The 23,543-nt window shown below is 37.2% G+C and overlaps 4 protein-coding genes across 4 annotated transcripts in view; 2 read left to right on the top strand and 2 right to left on the bottom strand.

Moving 5' to 3' along the window:
* The first annotated feature begins 1,388 nt into the window (after positions 1-1,388).
* LOC111460847 (auxin response factor 18-like) lies at positions 1,389-5,135 on the top strand. Its single transcript, XM_023104179.1, has 12 exons — positions 1,389-1,981; positions 2,099-2,214; positions 2,303-2,398; positions 2,475-2,531; positions 2,610-2,762; positions 2,842-2,926; positions 2,998-3,088; positions 3,178-3,342; positions 3,410-3,596; positions 3,666-3,813; positions 3,910-4,493; positions 4,572-5,135. Exons 1-12 carry the CDS (start codon positions 1,942-1,944, stop codon positions 4,890-4,892), a joined length of 2,043 nt encoding a protein of 680 aa, XP_022959947.1. The 5' UTR covers positions 1,389-1,941; the 3' UTR covers positions 4,893-5,135.
* Positions 5,136-11,576: 6,441 nt separating this feature from the next.
* Positions 11,577-14,075, top strand: LOC111460866 (protein trichome birefringence-like 26). The gene is made up of 3 exons (XM_023104207.1): positions 11,577-11,910; positions 12,133-12,419; positions 13,024-14,075. Exons 1-3 carry the CDS (start codon positions 11,739-11,741, stop codon positions 13,786-13,788), a joined length of 1,224 nt encoding a protein of 407 aa, XP_022959975.1. The 5' UTR covers positions 11,577-11,738; the 3' UTR covers positions 13,789-14,075.
* Positions 14,076-17,793: 3,718 nt separating this feature from the next.
* On the bottom strand, positions 17,794-19,422 carry LOC111460868 (probable WRKY transcription factor 53). The gene is made up of 3 exons (XM_023104208.1): positions 19,043-19,422; positions 18,829-18,957; positions 17,794-18,463 (listed from the first exon to the last, which is right to left on the bottom strand). Exons 1-3 carry the CDS (start codon positions 19,291-19,293, stop codon positions 17,986-17,988), a joined length of 858 nt encoding a protein of 285 aa, XP_022959976.1. The 5' UTR covers positions 19,294-19,422; the 3' UTR covers positions 17,794-17,985.
* Positions 19,423-22,122: 2,700 nt separating this feature from the next.
* Positions 22,123-23,543, bottom strand: part of LOC111461214 (bystin) — a 4,701-nt gene continuing 3,280 nt past the window's right edge. The window contains exons 7-11 of the mRNA XM_023104728.1: positions 23,223-23,369; positions 22,974-23,046; positions 22,811-22,877; positions 22,401-22,474; positions 22,123-22,370 (exon numbers count right to left, since the gene is read on the bottom strand). Coding sequence (XP_022960496.1) covers positions 22,401-22,474; positions 22,811-22,877; positions 22,974-23,046; positions 23,223-23,369 — 361 coding nt within the window. The 3' untranslated portion in view covers positions 22,123-22,370. The remainder of the gene's footprint in view (positions 22,371-22,400; positions 22,475-22,810; positions 22,878-22,973; positions 23,047-23,222; positions 23,370-23,543) is intronic.

Here is a 23,543-nt window from a genome sequence, read left to right on the forward strand (position 1 = left end):
CCTATCACAGGTTGCTTACACTTTTTATTATTTTTTTACTTTTATCTTAACAAGAAAACGAGAACAACCTAGTACTTCATATATAATAAAATATATTATATTTTTTTTCTCCCAATACTTTTAATATTAATAAATTTATAAATTATAGCTTTACGCTTTGGGATTTGGATTATTTTTTTAAAATTTAGGTGAAATTATGCGACTTCATAGTTAATTGCCATTCATTTATGTTTTTTTATAAAAAAAATCTCGTATTTATCAATTAAATAAATTATAATATTAGTTTAATATTTTATTGACCAACCATTTGTAAATTAAAAAAATTAATTAATTAAATTGTCACAAAATTTATAACATAGATTTAATCAATTTTTATATTTAATAAGTTTTACTATTCAAATGGATAAATCATTAAATAATCAAAATCAATTTGAATTAATATAAATAAAGTTTGAAGACAAAAAAAAATTTAAGAATGTTTTGTTCCTCTCTATCTATCCAACCGACGTAGGATCTCACAATCTACACCTTTGGGAGGTTAACGTCCTCGTTGACACAATGGGGTCTCACAATCAAGGGTCTAGCATCCTCGCAAGCACGATATCCCAATATCTAGCTCCGATACCATTTGTAACAACTCAAAACCCACTATTAGTAGACATCGTCCTTGCTTGCATACTGTCCAGCGTTTGACTCTGATACCATTTGTAACAACCTCAATCCACCGTTAGTAGATATTATCCACTTTTGTCCGTTACGTATCATCATTAGCCTTACCATTTTAAAACACCTTTATTAGGCCAATTTTAAGGAGGGAACATTTTTTAGACACACGACATAAAGAATAGGAGAAGTGATTTCACTATATTTCTGATCAGGAACGGGCCCACATATTGTCCATAGTTTCTTTAATTTCAGGAGAAATAGCTAATTCAAACCCTTTGGTTAAAATAAAAACAGCCCCACATTCAAACCGCCCCATTCAGGAAGGTCCTATCACAAGAATAAAGACAGATTGCCCATCGTTTGTTTAATTTCAGGAGAAATACGATCGGGAGGGGGCTAATTCAAACCCTTCGGGTAAAATAAGAACATCCCCACATACAAGCCGCCCCTTTTCCCATTCGCAAGAACTTTTTCAGTTGCATATCATAACGAATTCAAACAACTGCTTCAAATACAGTATCGGGAAGTAGCGCTTGTGGAACCTCGATAACCGCTGAATGGTTCATTCTTCTCTCGATTTCTAGAGAAATGGAGTGAATCTAAAAATACAAAACATATTTGAAAAATTGGAAAAATGGGCCTCCCCTCATTTAGAAGAAATAATTGGAAGAATAGACCTTTGTTTATACAAAATTAGAAAAAGAAGCAAAGTGAAGAGAAGAGGAGAGAAAGAAGAGAGAAACAGAGTGCTCCAAAGAGCTCTCTCCCCATCTCAAAGAGAGAGAGAGAGAGAAAGAGAGAGAGAGACGGCGACAGCACTTGCAGGCAGAGATGGACAGACAACAGAGGCGTCTGAGAAAGCCATTTTTTGGGGATTTGGTAACGTTAAGTCAGCTCCCTTAATACAGAAGAGAGAGAGAGGGAGAGAGGCACACGCACAGGCACAGGCAATGAAATTAAAGACACCAACAAAATTTGCCCCCAAAACAACCCTTTCTCTCAAACAAAATAACAACCTGATTTGTAACCGAAGCACTGCAGATAATAATAATCACACCCACACTCTGTTACAGTCCTTAAACAAACAACTTCTACTCCTAATTATCATTGCTTGCATAACCGCTCTGTTTTCTTACCTTTTTTCTTCTTTTCCTCTCTCTCTCGCGCTTTCTTTCTTCTGGGTTTTGTCCTTTGATCGGTAAATGGGGTAGCCAGATTCTGGTCTATTTTCATTTGTTCTTGTTCTTGTTGTTTTCTATTACCCATTTGAATTGAATGACGCTTTCAGAGCAGAATCCGGCGGAGTTTTGCAAAGGTGAGAGACCCTGAAATTTCTTCTCTGTTTTCTGATATGGGTTTTAGCAGAAACCAAGGAATTTTGTAAATTCCGACCAGTTTTTGGAGTGTTTGATTGTTTTTGCTTGGTGGGTAGGTTTGGAAGGTGAGGGTCTGTTTGAGGAGCTATGGAAGGCTTGTGCAGGGCCTCTTGTTGAAGTTCCTTTCAATGGAGAGAGGGTTTTTTACTTCCCTCAAGGGCATATGGAACAAGTATTTTCAACTCTCTTCCATTTCAAACTTAAAACCCTTTTCAATTCTTTGAGGCTGAGATTTCTTCTGTTTGTTTGTTCTTCATCAGCTGGAAGAGTCAACAAATCATGAACTCAATCACCAAATCCCTCATTTTGATCTTCCTTCTAAGATCCTCTGTCGTGTCGTGAACATTCGTTTGTTGGTAATTATTACCCTTTTTTTGTTGTTGTTGTTCTTGTCCCTCTGCTGTTGTTTTTGTTGATTCTTCCAATTTTCAGGCTGAAAAGGAAACGGATGAGGTCTATGCTCAAATCACTTTACAACCAGAAGCTGATGTATGTATATGTTTGGTTTTAATGTTGTTCTGTTGTTTGTTGTTTGGTTGTAATGTTTTTTGGTGGGTGGATGAGCAGCAAAGTGAGCCGCAATGCCCTGATCCAGAGCCGCCTGAGCGGACAAGGCCAACTGTTCATTCTTTTTGTAAGATTTTGACAGCTTCTGATACTAGCACTCATGGAGGTTTCTCTGTTCTTAAAAAACATGCCACTGAATGCCTTCCTCCCCTTGTAAGCTCAATTGTTGTCTTGTTTTTGTGTCCTTTTTGGTTTGGTTTCTTAATGTTTGTCTGTTCTAAACTAATCCTAGGATATGAGTCAGTCCACCCCAACTCAGGAGCTAGCTGCCAAGGATCTTCATGGACATGAGTGGAAATTTAAGCATATTTTCAGAGGTACACTTCAGCTGATCATGATGACCAAAGCTGTCTGTTCTTCTCTGTTTGATCTTATGTTGTGGAACCAGGTCAACCACGGAGGCATTTGCTAACGACAGGGTGGAGTACGTTCGTTGTATCGAAACGACTCGTTGCTGGGGATGCCTTTGTGTTCTTAAGGTTCATACATGGAATACTTAGATATAGGGAGTTCATCATTGTTTTGCATTTTGTTGTATGATAAATGACACTTGATTCACTTTTGTTAGGGGTGACAATGGGGAACTAAGAGTCGGGGTTCGACGACAGGCTCGACAGAAGAGTGTGATGCCTTCCTCTGTGATATCTAGCCATAGTATGCATCTTGGAGTTCTTGCTACTGCTTCTCATGCTGTTCGTACGCAGACGTTTTTCGTCGTGTATTACAAGCCGAGGTTTGTTTCTGCACGTTAAATCCTGGCTTTTTGGTACGATTTAGCTGTAACGAATCGTCATCGACAGAACTAGCCAATTCATCATCGGCTTAAACAAATACTTGGAAACGATAAAGAACAGATATGAAGTCGGGATGCGTTTTAAGATGAGATTTGAAGGAGAGGAATCACCGGAGAGAAGGTTCACTGGTACTATTGTTGGTGTTGGAGACATATCCCCAGTTTGGTCTGATTCTAAATGGCGATCACTGAAGGTGAACATTGTATGCTTGAATTAGATTCTTAAAGATAATACACAACTTATGATACTTGGCATTTACTAGATTCAATGGGATGAAGCTGCTGCAATCCAGAGGCCCGAGCGAGTTTCTCCGTGGGAAATCGAACCGTTTGTACCGTCTGCGTCCTTAAACTTCACTCATCCATCCATAAAGAGTAAGAGGGCTCGACCCGTCGAGGTTCCTCCTCCTGGTAAGCGGGAAAACGAGTTGCTTTTTCGTTCGAAAAGGCTAGCTTCTTCCTTGTCATTATGTTTGATTCCAATGTATGTTGATTGTGGGGTTGTAGAGAACACTTCTAGCTCGACTCCTACGGGTTTTTGGCTTCACGGATCGACGATTCCTCACGAGATACCCCAACTAAGTGGTGCTAATGATGTTCCGAGCAGCGGTAACCAGGTTGTTTGGTCTCTCTGGCAGCAAACGCTCGATGTCAATGTCGATAGCAGTCGAAGCCACTGCAATCCAATGGCACATGTTGAAGGCATTTGGCCTTCTCCTCCTCCTCCAGTCTGTAATAACTCCCTGAAGCCTCTTCCCTCCCCTTATTCTCCATCTAGTACTTCAAAGCCTAGCAGTGAGCTCATTGAGCATGATCAATCGGAGAAAGGGAATAAACCCGACATCTCTCTCGGCTGCCGAATATTCGGGATCGATTTGAAAAAGAACTCTAGCATTGTCCCTTCCTTGGAGAAGAAATCGTGTTGCCAAACTACGGTGGCCACCGACATTGCCAAGGATCCAGTACCGATAGCTGCTGTGACATCTCAAGCCGATGCAGGAAAGGAGCAGCAGCAAGTTGCATCAGAGCTGTCGATGAAAGGAACACAGACGAATCACATTCCGAATTCATCGTCGAGAACACGTACAAAGGTCTAATCACGTTCCAAATCTTTATCTTTTTGTTGTTTTCTATTGACTAAAAACATTCACTATTGATTTCTTGAGAAGGTACAAATGCAAGGAGTTGCTGTTGGTCGAGCAGTTGACTTAACGACACTGAAAGGGTACGAAGATCTCATAGACGAACTCGAGAACGTGTTTGAAATAAAAGGAGAACTTCGCGAAATGAACAAGTGGTCTATCGTTTTCACCGACGATGAATACGACATGATGCTCGTGGGGGATGATCCATGGCCAGAATTCTGCAAGATGGTGAAGAGGATCTTTATATACTCGAGCGAAGAAGTTAAGACGATGAGTAGCAGCAGCAAGCTCGTTTCGCCACCATCCTTAGATAGCTTGGATTCAGAGCGCAAGACAGAATCCTAAATATTAGCAGCTTAGCAAGTAAGTAGTGTAGTAATTTAGCCTCTTTTATAGAACATTTCGATGAAAACTAGGAATTTCTGGAACTGCTTTTGTTGGTAAAGGAGCTGAAACTGCTTCTTTTCTGCAGTTTGAAACAATCCAGCTACATTCCTTGTGTATAAAGTTCTTACTGTTCTATCCACTGCTTCAAATGTTCTTCCCATGTTCTTGAAAATCTTCGAAGAATTTGATGATGTTTTGAAATGTCTGAATGAGTTCATAGATAGAGAAGGTTTTGATCCAAAAAAGGTAATAAAAGTTGGGTGTTTGGTGTAAAGGTAATGAGGGCAAGAAGTAGCTTTCATTAAAGATTGTTTCTTCTCTTAAAGCCACTTTCAACTACAAAATCTGTTGGATAAAGACATATCTTTCCATTATTGCTTACTTAGTGATGTGTATTATGCTTCAACTTAAAGAGAGAATTAATAAAAACTACCACTTTGAGACGCTCGTTGAACTGTTCTTGGGTGACACGGTCGAGAAGTACCATGCATGGTTGCTAGTCGTCCTTTTTTTCTGTTGGTCTCTTTCCCGGGTCTCCTTTCGAAGGGGAAAGTCTCCTTCGTATTCCTAATCTAGTGGGGTTGGGCGACTTTGTTTACTCTATCTTGGCGAATTGTATCCCTTGTACAATGACATTGTTTGTGCGCTCGTTACCATTCCCGCTCAATGTTTGCAATGACAGTAGAAGCAATTGTAGACTTGTAAGTGTCGGACAATCGGTTTCAAATTATTTAACGTTAGACGAACTGGGTTTGTGATATCTGTCTCATACCTAAGGTTTGGATTAGGATTCGACACTTAATGATCCCAACATTCCTCTGCATCCCTCATGATGAAGAAGTAGGGCTAGATCGCATTAGAAATGTTGGTGAATGTACATCAAACGTTCGTCAAACATCTTGACTTGGCTCACCTACCTTTGAAGCTAGAATGCCTCTCTCGAAAGAAAATAGAGGAGTTTCCTAGAGGAATTGAAAATTTCGAAGCGGGATGTGGAGGGTGCTTATGCCCTAACGGTAGGTCCTTATCGAGAAGGGCCATACTTCAAATTTTCAAAGCGGAAGACTTCCCTACTCCTTTAAAGCTCATCGCTCTAATACAATGGATCGAATGAGTCCGTTAAAGGAAGTGTATTATGATAAAGAAGTTTACTCGACCGAGTAAGATCCTTGAACTAACCACAACCGCCATTGGCGACCCATTTTCATTTTCTTTCTAAATGTTAACAAACGTTTGATACGATGCACTTTATATTTATTATAAATATTTTAATTTAAATTGTTCATACAGAGACATTTGAGTAGAGATATCCAGTCTAATAAATTTAGGTAAAATAAAATATTTAATTTCTCTCGAAATGGAGAGTGGTGGGGACGGCGGGAGAATGGCGCGTGAAGAAACAGAGGGAAGAGAGAGAGAGTGGGAAAGTTAATTTAATGGCACCACATTTCTGAGCAGTGACCAGACATCCATCTTTTAGGTTGTCTTGTTCCCCCACACATAAAAATCGAAGTGGTCCCCTCCAAAAAAATAAAAAATTATACATGGGCCCTACAGGCTTTAACGTAGGCCACGTGGTACGGTTGCTGTCGTACCCACGTGTCCTGGCCCCACATTTTGTTTCCTCCTCCTTACGCTCCCTTATTTATTTTATACTTACGTATGTATTACCAAATCATGACCATCTCTTTTTCCTATTACTTTATTTCTTTTAATTATAATTATAAAAAAAAAATTATCTTTTTTTGGGCTGACGTCATTTTATGTAACGCTCGAGTTCAACAATGGTACACGATTGAACCGTGATTGGATGACGTAAGGTTAAACATACTGAAAACGTATGTGTTGATATGTGGGGATAACGTTCACTATTGAAAGCAACTCAAGACAAGTTTGTCGGGTGTCAAATTCAAATTCTAAATCCAAATATGAATCTTGGGCTCGAGGCATTACAAAAGGAATAAGAACAAACCCTGTGAGGTCCCACATTGGTTAGAGAGGGGAACGAAACATTCTTTTTAAGGGCGTGAAAACATCTTCCTAGTAGACGCATTTTAAAAATCTTGAAGGAAAGCCTAAAATGACAATATGCTAGCGGTGAATTTGGACGGTTAAAAACCCTCTCGTATTATTACGAGTATGTATATGACATTTTTGTTACCGTAATTAGCTACTTAACTCAATTTGGTTTGATGTTTTTATTTTTAAAAACAAAAATAATAAATAATTGAATGAAGAGTATAATATTCATATTCTCCTACTCGCAAACCCCTTTATATCTCGAGGAATATCACATTTCGGCAAATGATTCACAAAATCAAAATCTTCCAATATTTTCAAACATATTCCTCCACAAATTAAATTAAATTTGATATGTACTCGTTCGGGTCGGAGGTTTAAATAATCATATTTGAGTAGTTGGAACTCTCGAAGAGAATACCGAGTGTGAGATCCCACATTGATTCACAAAGGGAACGAAACATTCATCATAAGGGTGTGGAAACCTATCCATAGTAGACACGTTTTAAAATCGTAAGGTTGATGGCAAAACACAACGGACCAAGTGGCCAATATCTACTAGTAGTGGGCTTGAGCTATTACAAATGGTATTAGAGTTAGATACCACGCGGTGTGCCAACGAGGACGTTGGGGCTATAAGGAGGGTGGATTGTGACAAAACATTTATTATAAGGGTGTGAAAACCTTTCCCTAGTAGACATGTTTTAAAACCGTGAGACTAACGTTGATACGTAACTGGGCAAAATGGACAATATTTGCTAGTGATAGACTTGAGTTGTTACATACGTTCATGACCCGACCCAAATTGAGTTGATCGAAGCTGATTACTCGAAACCGAACATAATAACAACAAGAATAAGAAGAAGAAAGGGTTAGTGGAAGAGTGGGATCTAAATGATATTAATTTATTTAAGTAATTGAATTTATTGGGTATGAGCATCTTATCTTAGAACCATCAAATTGATTAAAATTCTAATCTTTGAGATAATCATTTCCAATATGAACTTTAATTATTTATATAATTATTAAATTTTAATGCTAGATTTTGTTGAATAGATATTCACATCTTCTATTCTTCTTTTAAAAGGAATTTTTTTTTTTTTAAAAAAATAATAAAAAAAGGTAAAAGAATATGATAAAACTAAGCTTCAATGGAAGATATGATTCCTTCTCAAACAATATTAAGCAACTCTTTTGACTAAACCCACAACAAAAAAAAATTAATAATAATAAAAAAAATGACGGACGGGGAAAGCTACCGACCCTGACCCTTCTTTCTAAATGAGGATGTCCTGTTGCTCATTCCCGGTTGGACCTAAGCGTTTGACCTTTCCTTCTCCATGACCGCTCACTTGGTTAATTCTAGGTTGGTCGTTCATGTCGGTTAGATGTGTATTACACTGTAACGACCTAGGCCCATGGCTAGCAGATATTGTCCTCCTTAGACTTTCACTCTCAGGCTTTTCCTTGAGGTTTTTAAAACGCATTTGCTAGAGAAAGGTTTCCATGCCCTACTCCTCCCCAACCAATGTGGGATATCACAATCCATCTCTCTTTAAGGTCCAGCGTCCTTGCTAGCACTCGTTCCTTTCTCCTATCAATATGGGACCCCCACCAAATCCACCCCCTTCAGGGCCTAGCGTCCTTACTGACACACCATCTCGTGTCTACCCCATTTGAGGAACAGTCTACTTGGTGGCACATCTCCCGATTTGTAACGGTCTAAGCCCACCGTTAACAGATATTGTCCTTTTTGGGCTTTCCCTTCCGAGCTTCCTCTCAAAGTTTTTAAAACGTGTCTGTTAAGGAGAGGTTTCCACACCCTTATAAAGAGTGTTTCGTTGTCCTCGATATCACAGGACTCTATAGTAATCTTCTTTATTTATCATCCATAAATAGTGGTAAGATTCTGATAAAAAGTTGGTTGATGTGTTAATTTCACTTCCCTATGGAGCTCATCAAATTCTTTGCCTTATTCTGCCGCAGTCATTGATTCTCCAACTTTGCCAAGTGAGAAGGAAGATTTGACGACCATTTCTTTGTAATATAGACGCCATTAATGATTCACTTGCTTTCTCTAGATGCTAAAAACAAGCCACCCAACACACTTTGATGAACGTCCACTCAAGTAAAGCTACGAGGGTTCATACTTAAAACTCACAATATTATACCATCGTGGAGATATGCGAAATATTTCTCTTGCCCTTAACAGCTTGGGTCGAGATGTGTGAGATCCTACATTGGTTGGAGACTAGAACAGAACATTTTTTACAAGGATGTGAGAACGTTTTAGAACTTTGAGAACGAGTCTGAAAGAGAGAGCCCAAAGAGGTCATACTACTAGCGGTAAGCTTGAGTTATTACAAATGGTATTAGAGTGGAACGAAACATCAAAAGATGACAATATCTGTTAGCTATGAAATTGGGCGAGTAGAAGATGCCTAGGAGAAAAATAATTTTTTTGTACTTAAAAATATGTTTAATAATGATAATGAGCCATGATAAGTATAACAAGAAAAATCATGAAAAGGAATGTCAAAAAAGTAAAGAGGAAGATATTTAAGGAAATTGCTAATTATGTGTAATTTTATTCTCTTATTTAAATATTAAAAAGAAGGTTTCATATCTTTCCAAGAATCTCACGAATTAATGACGTCACTTTTTCTAATAAATAAATATCCCTAATTTTTGTTTTTAATTTAAAAGTTATTTTTTCTTTTTCTCAGTCAATTACCATTGAACTATACTCACTTTTAACGTTGATAAAGTTGAATAAAATTTTAATTTGATTAATACTTTTTTAAGACTTTCAATTTAGCTCATATACACGAGCTTTAACTTCTTTCTAGGTATAGGAGATGCAAGCTTAGAAGATTGATTGGACCCAAAAAAGGGTTCGGTTAGTTGAATCTACAACAGAGGAATCTAGAATAACTCCCACGGTAACAACCCTAGTCCATCACTAGCCGAGATTGTCCTCTCTGAGTTTTTCCTTTCAGACTTCCCCCAATGTTTTTAAAACGCGTCGATTAGGGAGAGGTTTCCACACCCTTATTTTGTTCCCCTCTCCAACCGATATGGGATCTCATAGTCCACCCCCTTCGGGGCCCAACGTTTACCCTGGCACTTATTCCCTTCTCAATTTTGGTTACCCGAGACCGAATATGAACGTTAATTTCCATCTGAGGAGACTTAATTTCTAAAAAGCCAAAAAAAAACTAGCTTGATGGGTCGTCCATAATATGAGCTAAATAGGGTTGATGGATCACCCAAAACATTGGCCCAATAGGCTTGATGATGAGCCATTCCAATGCAAAAGCCCAAGAAAAAACTATAGGGACCACCCTTTGCCACAAAATTTTATTTATTATTTTGATGAGTAACAAAGTTAGTTGTCTAGTGTCTAGCGTTACTCGTATACTCTTCCAACTATGTAGCGTTTTGATTTAAACTCGATCATGGCCATCCTTATGGAAAACTTTAGGTGAAGTTCTTTCATCGTCAACCAAACTTCATTTCGTGTACATACTTGTATTGCAACCTTCGACCTATGAGAGGAGTTACTGGCTGTCTTTCGTTCCTTCCTGGACAATTCTTCTTTCACTTGGGTTTCACTATTCTTTTACTGTAAACAAGGTAAACCGTCTTCTACTTTCTTTCATCTATTTATTGGTCACTTTTCTATTCGTTCCGAAGTTCATTAGGAACTGAGCAGGGGAACCAGGAGAACTCAGTGAGAGAAGAAGCTAAATATACGAAATGGGTCGAGTCCATATTGCCGCAAAGTAATAGCCGCGTGCATCTAACTCAAGAGCCTTGTGCCTAAACTCTCAATAGACACACACATCCTCAATGTGTTAACTGATGCATCATTCTCCTTGGTTGCATCATGACATGGCTCGATGAGTTTACAGTCACACCTTACTCCCTCCTCTCCATATCCATACGAGATATGAGCTCATTAATGCATCCATTATCTCAAATAATAAAGGAAAGGAGGAAAGAATAAAGAGAAGTCCACTAGAAGGGTAAGGCATATATTTATGAGTGGTTTGAAAAAAGAAGGCAAAGAAGAGCACAAGCTTGAATAGCATGTGCCACCATCACATAGCCTCTCTCTTTCTACCTTCTTTTCAGCTTATTTGTTTATTTATATATACATATCCTATACTTTTAAACCTACATAAACTACAACCATTAAACTTTAATGTCATACAATAATATATCTTTTTAACTACTACAGCTAAGATCGTAATACTTATCTAAGATTAAAGTGCAGGATAGATGTAGTTAAATTTGATTCTTACCAATATTTCGGTTTCCCTCTTGTTCGCTCTCCACCGTACATGTGCTCCTCTATCCCTTCAAGTGGTTGTTGTCCCCTAATAATAAAGGAAATTAGTTCCTAACAAAACACGAGTACTTTTGCACCTAAAGACATGAGAACCGTCGAATATGTACCTAATAGTTGTTAAAAGACATACATATAACGGATATCGAACAAGATGAGAACCACATGGATGGATTTGCTCAATAATTTATCAAAAGAAAAGGGGGGAACAAGCTCAAAAGTGACAGCAATATAAGAAGGAAAGGGAAAAAGAAAAGAAAGAAGGTTCGTAAGGGATCAACCCATCTAGATCCATCAGCTTTTCAAGACTTAAACCCACAACCCCCTCACTTAATTAAGGCCCTCTTTGGTTGGTTGCAGAATTAAGTCTCTCTCTCTCTCTTTCTCTCACTTCGTTTCTTCGTCTCAGAAGCAGAGGAGAGAGAGAGAGAGATATGAAGGTTGAACCCAATAACCCATTTCTTGTGAGAAAGCAAAGACATGTTCTTCTCAAATTTGCCCTCTTTTTGCTCTTCATTGCTCTTTCTTTTCACATTTTCCTCTCTGTTTCTTCCAAGCTAATGTCATCTTCCCCTCTTCAAATCAGAGCTCATTCCCCTCAAAATGGTGAGATTCTTTTCTCTTCACTTTTCCAGGAAAATGGATTTTCTCGGGAAAATCCCCCCTCCCTACAACAAATTTCATATCGACCCTTTTTTCAGACACTAATAGCAGACAATTACTCCAAACATTTTGGGGATAGATCTAAGTTCATCACTATTATCTTATCTGTCTGAAATTCCTATGTTTGATGCTCACTGATTCTGGTTTTTTCATGTACAAATTCAGATACTAGAGCAGAATGTGATATATTTGTGGGGGAATGGGTAGCAGACCTTGCTGGACCCTCTTACACTAATGAGAGCTGCCATGTCATTGAAGCTCATCAGAACTGTGTACGAAATGGACGACCCGACACGGGTTATCTTTACTGGAGATGGAGTCCGAAGGACTGCGATTTACCGAGGTTTAATCCCCGGAAGTTTCTTAATCTAATGAGGAACAAATCATGGGCTTTCGTTGGCGATTCCATTCAACGTAACCATGTTCAATCATTGGTTTGTACTCTTTCTCAGGTACTATACAGCTTCCAATTCTTTGAGTTTCAAGCAATTATTAGTCTTGTTTTTGTGTCGTGTCGAGATTCGGTGATCTCGTGGGATCGTTTTCGAGCCTAAACAGAGGAGAACTATGTGGTTAGATCACCAATTGAAACAGGGGTTAAGAAGTTCATTTCCAATGAACTTAACTTTGTTTAGAAGCTAAGGAACCTTATCTTTTGCATCTTCTTTATGGTGTCATTACAAAGAGATGTTTGGTCTACTGCTACAGTAAAGCATCATCAATATTTGCATCCTCAATAATTGACCAATAAACCAACTACACTAGAAATTCATAATTAACAATTCAAGAACAAAAATTGGACTTCCTTTTTTCTTCACTGACTGTTTATAAATTCTGCTTGGATTTCAGATCTAAAAAGCCCCACATTTTAGAAATAGGGGAAAAAAAAGGTCTGACTTGGATGCTGGAAAAGGACCCACCAACACCCACTGGAACACTTTGAATATTGTCGTGTGGACTTTGCTTCTTGTCGTGTTCTTTTTTATTCTTTGGCATAATTTATTGTTTGTTGATATGTTTTGTTATTGATGAAAGTTCAGTGGAAATGTCCCACAGGTGGAGGAAGCAGTTGAGATCTACCACGATGAAGAGTACAGATCCAAAAAATGGAGCTTCCCATCTCACAACTTCACACTTTCAGTGATTTGGGATCCGTTCCTAACGAAAGCGGTCATTTTTGAGGATATCAATGGAGTTTCGAGTTCGGATGTCCAGCTCCATCTCGACAAGCTCGATGAAGAATGGACCTCACAGTATAAGAATCTTGATTATGTTGTAATTGCAGGTGGGAAATGGTTTTTGAAGACTGCTATATACTACGAGAACGACACTGTCATTGGCTGCCATAACTGCTTGGTAAAGAACTTAACAGACCTAGGGTTTGAGTATGCGTATCGAAAAGTAATTGACCGGGTATTTGACTTCATCACGGGTTCTGATCACAAGGCGTTTGTGTTCTTCAGAACTACCACACCAGATCACTTTGAGAATGGAGAATGGTTCAGTGGAGGGCAATGCAATAGGACAGTGCCCTTCAAGGGAGGGGAGGTTGACATGAAAGATGTGGACGTAGCAATGAGAAAAATTGAACTGGAAGAGTTTGGGAAGGTTGTTGGGTCTGGAAAGTGCCAAAGCTTGAAGCTTCTCGACACGACCCGACTCTCGTTATTGAGACCTGATGGGCACCCGGGTCCATACAGGCAGTTCCATCCATTTGCAGATGGAAATAAGAAAGTCCAGACTGATTGTTTACATTGGTGTTTACCAGGTCCAATAGACTCCTGGAATGATTTGCTAATGCAATTGTTGGTTCAGATGTAAAGGATTGAAGATTCAAAGGGTTGGACATTTTTGGAGAACACAAGATTGAACTTTCACAGGGTTGGAATAGAAAGTGATATTACTTCAAAGGATTTTGGTTGGCTGTTTGTTTTACCTGGAAAAGAATAAATGCTTTTTATATATATATAGAAACAGAAATGCCTCCATTGATCAATCTTGTAAAACCATTTGTAAACCAAAATATAAGCTTGATGGAGCTGAAAAAAGAAATAAGGACACCTGATAATCAATCTTTTGTAACAAAAAGAAGAGTGATGGTTTATTTACTTTTTGTTTCTTCTTGTTTATGGTTTTCCTTCTGCAAATCTAGACAGCATAAGGATCCACCACACACCCAACTGTTCGAATACATCCCCCACCTACATCCAATTCGAGAATAGTCGATGAGAAACTTTTGGTTCGTGGCCAAAGAAACGTTTCTCATCTGGTTATTTAAAGATAAAGATCACTAGTCAGGTCTAACTGAGAATCTTAGAACTAATAACAAATTCTCATGAGAAAGCAAAACAACAATTTAAAGACAACACCAATCCAGATACAATCTCTAGATGATTTAAATTGGAACCTTCGCTGAATATATCCTTCATTTTGTAGCTGGTTCCGGCTTCCTTTCCTTTGGTTTCAGAAATGGATCCTGCAAATGAACATTCATAGGAATGATTACGGTCAATTAAGGAAAAAAGAAGTATCAATTATGTTTTTATTTTGAGAAATAAACACCACTCATCGAAAAATGAAATACAAAACACAGGATGAGGAAGAAACACTCCAATTGGCACCAAATTCTCATTACAAAAGGTTTTACAAAGCGAGCTCCATTTTGTGGCATGCCCATTTCCAAAAGATACAAATATGATTAAAACTATCGGAAAATTTATCAGTTTTCTTTGACGTTAAGTTTTCAATGAAAGACCCTAATAACATTGTTCGAGTGAATTTTACAAATTTTCTTATTTCTTCCTGGCCAATCAATGAGAGACTTAATAACAGTGTTCCAAAGAGTTTTCTTCTTTCCTTTGTGAAGATTCCTGCCCAATATCTTGGAATTTTTAATGGTTAGCAATATAAATAAACATTTGAATTCAACATAAATTTTCTGGACAAATTTCTATATTACAAGAAATTGTATCTAGAAGGAAACTCATACTTGATCCAGAATCCATAATAATGATCCCCAATAGATGGTTAATTAATTGCTAATTAGAAGCTGTAACTGTAAGAACTACCTACGAACAGATAATATATTTTCAAATCCAAGATATAAGAATGGCCCGTAGAAGCTCTACAAAGGGTTTTTGGAATGATCAAGAATTTCTCGGTTGAAGATGTAAATTTGGCGTAATACCACAGCGCACCTTCAACATAACATTCAAAGAAATGTCTTGGTTATCTGTGTTGGATGATGAAAGTCTCACATCCGCTAATTTAGGGAATGATCATGGGTTTATAATCAAGGAATGCTCTCTCCATTGGTATGAGGCCTTTTGGGGAATCCCAAAGCAAAGCCATGAGAGCTTAATGCTCAAAGTGGACAATACCATACCATTGTGGAGAGTCGTGTTCGTCTAACAATTTGGTGAGTTGACAAGGCACACATGTGGACTCAACTAAAAATTGAAGCCGTGCCTGATATGCCAGAGCAAACCTCAGCAAAAGAGGCCAAGCCATGCTTAGGTACATTATGAGGTGTTTGGCTTGTGCTTTATCAGCAGCCTTATCAGCCCCCTCTTATGGAATTGCTAAAGAAAAAGAAAGAGTACAATGGGGAGGTCCATCTACAAGCCTTACCACCAACTGTTTTGTATCCTCAGGTCGATTCATTAAAGGAAGAAAAAAAATATGGTGTTACTATTTTGATCTATTCATCGTCAAAACACTAAATGGAAAAGCCAGGCTAAATGAAAGTACTACTCAAGTACAAACTTCATTTATAAAGACACCGACAAGTTAAGATTGAAGTCACTTAAGCTTTAGATTTATTGAAGTTTCGGCAACATTAAGAGAGCTCAAACCATGAGTGAGAATTGCCAACACATCAATGGCCAATAATACAATATATAGACATAATTAAAAGGGGCAACTCAGAGACATGCAGCAATTCTATTGTCTGTAAATGAATATAGTGGAAAAGTATGAACCAGTTGCCTACCCACAGGCACATACAGTAATTATGGAATGAAGTTTTAATAATATACTGAAAAGAAAAAAATTCAACTTAACCAAATAGAGATATCGAAAATATTAACATAATCTTGCTTCAACTGCTTAAACTCTTGGACTAAATGATCACCCAACCCCAGAGTAAAGCATTCATCCTACCAAATTCAAGTCCCGAGATTAGAAAAATGCGTGAAATGTTCCTAGATTCCAAATTTGTCAGGCAAAACCGAAAGTTTCAAAAGAAAATAAGGAAAAACGCCACAACGCCACATTCATCTCCACCGAACAGATTCATTTTCAATTTCATAACACGATTTCCAGATACCAAAAGAGAGCAGAAGGAAAAATTATGCGAAACCCTAAATCTAGTCGGCCGCACAACAACAAATCCAAATCATGGCAAACAGATCAATACAAGAACACACATACACACAAATTAATAACAACACCACCAAAATATTGGAAAGAATCTAGATGAATTAAAAATCAAAAGCGAAGGGAGTTAAGGAAAGCAAGGGATTACTTCTTTAACGAAGATGAAGTTTGCGACGGCCAGAGAGACAACTATGCCGCCCAAGATAGCGGTGGGGCCGGTGAGAAGACTCCATTTCCGGTAGATCATCTTTGGTTTTGCTCCTTTTTCCGTCTGATTCCCCAAAGACCAAAATGGCTCAAATGGTGAGCATCAGCTATCGTGCTTATAGGCTGGAACTCACTAAATGGGCTTACCATTTTCAGGCCCAAAACTTTGGTGGTTCAGATCTGACCAAATGGACGGTGAGATTGTCATTGGTTCGAGGCCCTTATGAACAAATCGAGAATACTTTGGGATATTTGCAAATTATGTTTAAAATTTTATTAGTTACAAGAATTTGAAAACAAAACTACTGTGAGTAAATATTTATTACCCAAAAGCGAGAAAATTTTGACAGTAATTTTTGTAAGTTTATTTTTGTTGATAAAATATTTTAAACGTTTATCGTTAATGCTAATCAAATTATTCGAAAAAATACATAATTGATGAATTAAAGATAACGAGAATACTTTGTACATATTCTTAGTTGACATGTGTTACCCACAAAGCCGATGATGCCACCAACCACAAAAAACTTTTCTCCTGGAAGAGCCCAAGTCCACCGCTAGTAGGTATTGTCCACTTTGGCCCGTTACTTATCGTCATCAACCTCACAGTTTTAAAGGAATGTTTCGTTATCTTGTCTTCGATGTGGGATCTCACAATCCATTCCCTCCCTCCTTGAGGGCTCAATGTCCACGTTGGCACACCGCCCCATTGAATGACTCTGATAACATTTGTAACAACTCAAGCCCACCGCTAGTAAGTATTGTCCGCTTTGGTCCGTCACTTATCGCCTTTAGCCTCACGGTTTTAAAGGAATGTTTCGTTCTCCTATCTAATCGATGTGGGATCTCACAATCCATCCCCTCTCTCCTTGAGGACCCAATGTCCACGTTGACACACCGCCCCAATGAATGACTCTGATAACATTTGTAAGCCCACCGCTAGCAGGTATTGTCCATTGGCTCGTTACGTATCGTCGTCAGCATCACAGTTTTAAAGTGTGTCTACTAGGGAGAGGTTTTAAGGAATGTTTTATTCCCCTCTCTAACTAATGTGGGATCTCACATCTCCTCTTCCTCGAGCTATGTGCATTGGTTTTGTGAGAGGACCCGACTTCTAAAACGCCTCCTTGGATTGAGGATTGAATCTTTTAAGACACAAGCTTCGTTACATCGTTAACTCCCTTCAACGATGGATTACATCTCGGCTCGGGACTTGAAAATGAGGGTATTTTGGTCCTTTTAGAAAAAAATATGAATACGAATTCCAATCTTATTGTTCTAATTCAAACACACAAGTGGTAAGAAAGTTACCAAATGCCTATTTTCTCCTACGGAAAGATGAATAAGTACACTGAATTCAAAACCAAGCAGCAATGCAGGAGACCTTCACATTATCAAATCATCTCTCTTTCAATGCCGATTGCTTGTTTATATTCAGCAGAAGGATTCCAAACTACAATACTCCTCCAAATCTCCCATGGAAATATTGGTGAATGAACTCGGACCTGAGACCAAATCTCCATCCCCAATACACCAAAATTCTAACCCCTCCAACTCACTTCCCCTAAAAGGGCTTTGATCATCTTCAACTTCAGATCGAAACAATGGCGACGGGGGACAGAAGGGTCGTCGGAGGCTGTCGTCCACATTGTCCGAGCTGACGGTGAGGTACAATGGGGCATCCTGCTGCTGCAATGGCTCCTCTTGTTCTTGTTTTGGTGGCATTAGCATTGGATGTTGCTGTAATTGTGGGGTTTGTTCTTGTTTTGGTGTGTTTGAATGAAGAGGTTTGTTGCAGGTGTGTTTACCTCTGTACGTTATTTCATACATGGATGGATCATTGTCTAATCTTTGAACTTGTTTTGTCGCTGAACATCCTTGTGCAAAGCGGTGTGAGCATCTGAAATAGCCTCTGCAATTCCCAAAACACAACAAAATGATTCAGTTTTGCTGTCATATTACTTCATAAATCGTTGATGTGATCGACTGAATTGATCATAATCATTGTTTTCATCCATTAAATCGAACAACAACCCTCCACAGTGATATGATATTGTACATTTCGAGCATAAGCTCTCATGGTTTTCAAAATGGCATACCAATGAAGACGTATTCCTTATCTATAAATTGATGATCGATGTGAGACTCCTCTCTCAACGATTCTCAAAAACTCTTTTCAGTTTAGATGATTAAACCCGCAGGAACAAGAACAGAGGAACAATATGAACACGATTTGAAACAGAGAAGAGAACATAATGAGAAAAAAAGGTAAGCGACCTGGGGAATTTGGATCCAAGAATGTCCTTCTGCCCATACTTTCTCCAGCTAAATCCATCATCAGGAAGAGCTCCAATGGTGGAGACAGAAGGAACCTTAACCAGCTCACTCCATTTCGCCATTACCTTTCTGCAAAACACAAAACCCTAAAATCCAATCAGAATCACGAACCAACAAAACCCTAAAATCCCAAAACAATCGATTACGAAATTACCTCTTCTTCGATACGTCTCTGTGTTTCACAGCCGCAATGGTGGGCGGGATTTCTTCATCGCCGCCGCTGCTTCCGCCGGCGAGAACAGAAAGCGCGTTCTCGTAAGAACGAAGAATCTGATCGATCAAGAGAATGCCATTTGAAGACGGAGAAGAAGAAGAAGAAGAAAGAGAAGGATGAAGATGATCGCGTAATTGGTGAGCGAGGTTTCTCCCCTGATTAAGCTCTTGGATTAGATTCACAAACTCCATGATCGAAGCTGGGGAAGCAGAGGAAGCATGAAAATGGCTTATAAAGGAAGGGGGAACAAAGAGAGAGAGAGAGAGAGAAAAAAAAAAACTCCATGATTGTGACTGGAGAAACTGAAAGGAAAAAACATGGAAAAGATTGGGGAACGAGTAAAACAAAGACATCAATGGAATTCAATGCCTTCAAATTGTTCATCTCTCTCTCTACCTTTCTCTCTCTTCAATTGAAATTTCACTTCATATTTCTCACAAATTATTAAAATAATTTCGTTCTTAATTTTTCAAATTATTTATATAATTTCGTTCTTAATTTTTCAAATTATTTATTTTAATTACCCCTCTCTGTCTATCTATATATATATTTTAAATATCTTGTAACACTTGTGTTGGTCTGTGAGATAGTTTTACTTTTAACGAGTGGGAAGTAGAAAGCATGGCCATGTCACAGGGTAATGTTGAGACCATCCTATGTCGGGACCTGGTTTCTGAGTTCTGGACATGGGTCGTTTATAATTTTCTTTATCGGGTTTTTTTTTTATAAATTTTTTAACTCTAAAATCATTTTAAATTTAATTTTGGAGTTTTTTTTTTTTTTTAATTTTGGTAAAATGATTTTTTTGTTTACAGGCTTTATTGATAAAGTGAATTATGGTTGGGTGTATGTATATTAAATTGAGCTAGAGTCTAGCTTCAAGTGGGGCATTTCATCCATATCAAAAGAACAATAAATAAATAAATAAAAGGACATGTTCATTTATTTAAAAAAGTATAAATATTTGTATTTCTTATATTCCATGTAATATCTTATCTTATCTTAGGTAGTTTATAAATTTTAATTTAATTTATAAAATAGCATTTAAAAAGATTAAATATCAGATTTTTTTTTTTAATTTCTCGAATTAGTAACTTTAATTATAATTATTTTAATTAATAAAGATATTTAGTGGTTCATGATTTCATTAAATTATACTTTTATTTTAAATTACAGATTAATTGAAATTATCACTTAAAATTGGATTAAATTTAGATAATTAAATTCTTGAATTTTCGATGACAAATTAAAGTATAAAAAATGTTAATTCAATATTTAATTAATATCAAATAAGTGAAATATATTTTTAATTATATAATTATGAAGAAATAACTTTCTAAAATAATATATAAAATGAAAGATTCAAATAATAATTTTTTGAGTGGAAAGTACATAGTTATGATTATATTGACATCAATAATTAATTTTAAATTAGATTTTATAAAATAAAAAATATATAAATTAAAATTTTAATTTTAGATCTATGAGAAAAATCTAATAAAACCGTGTTGAAAGTCCTATCTTTCATTTTTGTCAAAGAAAGAATTAGAGGTAACGAGGTTCTAAGATTTTGTCCCTGTCGAATTCCAAAAGTACCCTTTATTTATCATTACCAAATTCATCTCCTTTGCTCGACAATGTTTCAAATTTTTTTCTGTTTTCCATCGGTCAATAATTAGAACAAAAATAAAAAAGGTAAGAAATAAGGAAACATAGTTAATGTTGCAAGGCTTACACCAGTGCATAGTTTTGCTTCTTTTGGGAAGCACGTTATTTGTCCATGAAACAAGGTTTACCGATTGTAATTGCGTGAAGTTAAAACACACGATCCAATTCACACATGATGAAAATAAATACCATAAGGGTAGTTCACATGAGATGAAGAATCAGTATTTCAAAAGGTTAGAAACGAAAGGTCGAAAGTGATGGATTTAAGAGCTCATCTATTATTCAAAGAAAATATGAAAATCTCGTTCGAGTGAGAATCCGACCTAATCTCATGGAAATTTTTGTCATCCAATTAAGAACCAAACAATAATGCAACTTTTTCAAAAAAAGAAAAAAGAAAAAAGTAATAGTAAATAAAAAAGCATTAAAGAAAGAGAGAGAGAGTGATAGAATAAGAGTAGCCCACAAATTTGGCAAAGGTTTCTCACGCGGGCGTGTTGAGTGGGGGAGATGGAACAAACAAAAGTTTCTCAAACATTTCATATGTAATTTCATAGAAATTGTTTGGTTTTTTCCCCTTTGGTCCCATTCTGCTTGTCTTTCTAAAAGATTAGGTCCATATGTGGATGCTATAGTTTTAAATCCTTGGGTTCGGAAATGTCATTGTCATTCCATAAACCTGTTCTTCGATAAAGATAAGCTCAAATCGTAGTAATACACATATGAAATACCGATTGGAGAAAAACGAAACATCTGAAATCTCACATCAATCGGAGAAGAGAAAACATTGCTTATAAGAGTGGAAACCTCTTCCTACTGGAAGCGTTTTAAAACTTTGAGAGAGAGAAAAAAAAAAGGCCCAAAGATGACAATAATAAGCTTAGACTGTTACAAATAGTATGAGAGTTCGATACCGAGCATTAACGAGGACACTGGGCACCCCAAGAAGGTAGACTGTGAGATCCCACATTGGTTAGAGAAGATAACGAAACATTGCTAAGAGTGGAAACCTCTTCCTACTAGAAGTGTTTTACAACTTTGAGAGGAAGCAAAAAATAAAAAACCCAAAGATGACAACAATAAGCTTGGACTATTACAAATAGTATCAGAGTCTGACACCAAACGCCAGCAAGAACGCTGGACCTTCTAAGAGGGGTAGATTGTGAGATCCCACGTCGGTTGAAGAAGATAACGAAGATAACAAAACAGTGGGTAAAGAAACTTTGAAGCTAAAAAAACACAATATCAGTGGATGGATAGCTACAAATGTCTAAAACCAACAAAAATAAAAATAAAAGGATATCATTCAACCACAAAACTGCTCCTGGATAACTACAAATTTTCACGAAGAATTGCTTATCAACTAATCCATACTACGATTTGAAATTAAAATTGACTTTACTCAGCAACACAACACACATTAAGGTCAAAGATAAAATCTCTCCCAGACTTTTTCTACAAAAAAATACACATCTTTTTCTCTCTTTTTCTTTTCAGACTGGGATTTCGATGTGCAAAAATAAATTAATATATAGAAATCAATATCATATCAATTCTCAACACTACAAAATCTGGAGTAACCAACCATGTTGTGAAACTGATGCCACCGCAGAAGAACAGGTCAACAATCCTAATCCTCTTCCATTGGAACTAGTGGAATATTGAACCGGTCTTCTTCCACAGGTTTAGTCACAGGAGCTGGAGGTAAAAGCTAGTCAAGGAACAAACTCCTTCAACATCACATTAATTAGTCCAAAATCCAAACAAAAGGAACACTATCAACAGCATAGATCAACTCCAGTTTCAAATCAATCCATATGGTATGGTTTAAATAGCTGTGTTCGAACTTTCAAGAACGCATCGAATTCTAAGCTATCTGGACGAAATTCGTAATTTAAACCTATTTAAGATGTTTTGAAAATGGACAATTTTGTTGGCCAACAAAAATCGTAGCATAAAGAACACAGATGAGATAAGTCTCCTGCCTGCAAAAAGATATTTAACAATAATAATACGAAATTTAACTATGTTCAAGGATATTTGTAGTAGCGTCCTTCTCACCACGACTGCGGCTATTATTTAGTTCCCTCATAATTTCTGGAGTAACCTATATTCCAGAAGGCAAATTCTAAGATAATTGGCACCATACTGGAAAGTAATATTAAGATTTGTGAAGCTACAAATCAAAACAATTTAGTCTTACATCTTTGTGCCTGTGACTTTGAAGAAGAATTCTAATGTTTGCTTTATCTTCCAACCGCAGTTCATTTTTATACCTGCATGAGATGTACGCAAAACTAGTCATAAGTGACACCACAATATTTGAAACAAGGCATTCAAATGTATTTGTGATATACTAATTGTTGAAACTAATATTAGTTATTATTCTGAAGAAAATGAAATCTACCACATTAAAAGGGAACAGATAACAAGATTTTTTTTTTTTGCTAACCTCTGCACAAATGCAAGCAGTGATTGGTGCCATATTACAGGCATTACTCGCGTCTCGTCTAGAAACTTCAAAAAATGCGCAACGACTGCATCAACTACACGGTATGGCAAAGCATATTTCTTCTCCAAGATAAGCTTGATAAAATAACTTCAAAAATTAAAGGAAGACACTTGTTAGGTACTGCACAAGGAGATGTTATCACACCAATTCTAGAGAATTCATGTACAGAGAAAGTTCATACAGAAAACCATGGAAAAAACAATAGCTAAACAATTACGATCAAAGTAATTTACACAAAAAAAAAAAAAAAAAAAAAAAAAA

This window comes from Cucurbita moschata, unplaced genomic scaffold (assembly GCF_002738365.1).
Source record: "Cucurbita moschata cultivar Rifu unplaced genomic scaffold, Cmos_1.0 Cmo_Scf00024, whole genome shotgun sequence".
Classification (NCBI taxonomy): domain Eukaryota; kingdom Viridiplantae; phylum Streptophyta; class Magnoliopsida; order Cucurbitales; family Cucurbitaceae; genus Cucurbita; species Cucurbita moschata.

Bases quoted from the DNA above. Each gene is read 5' to 3' on its own strand.
- LOC111460847 (XM_023104179.1), top strand. From the start codon at position 1,942: ATGACGCTTTCAGAGCAGAATCCGGCGGAGTTTTGCAAAG. The intron at 2,927-2,997 runs GTACACTTCAGC...TTGTGGAACCAG, and splicing joins ATTTAAGCATATTTTCAGAG to GTCAACCACGGAGGCATTTG. The intron at 3,089-3,177 runs GTTCATACATGG...CACTTTTGTTAG, and splicing joins GATGCCTTTGTGTTCTTAAG to GGGTGACAATGGGGAACTAA.
- LOC111460866 (XM_023104207.1), top strand. From the start codon at position 11,739: ATGAAGGTTGAACCCAATAACCCATTTCTTGTGAGAAAGCAAAGACAT. The intron at 11,911-12,132 runs GTGAGATTCTTT...GTACAAATTCAG, and splicing joins AGCTCATTCCCCTCAAAATG to ATACTAGAGCAGAATGTGAT. The intron at 12,420-13,023 runs GTACTATACAGC...AATGTCCCACAG, and splicing joins TGGTTTGTACTCTTTCTCAG to GTGGAGGAAGCAGTTGAGAT.
- LOC111460868 (XM_023104208.1), bottom strand. From the start codon at position 19,293: ATGGAGTTTGTGAATCTAATCCAAGAGCTTAATCAGGGGAGAAACCTC. The intron at 18,958-19,042 runs GTAATTTCGTAA...TGTGTTTTGCAG, and splicing joins AGAGACGTATCGAAGAAGAG to AAAGGTAATGGCGAAATGGA. The intron at 18,464-18,828 runs GTCGCTTACCTT...TGGGAATTGCAG, and splicing joins CTTGGATCCAAATTCCCCAG to AGGCTATTTCAGATGCTCAC.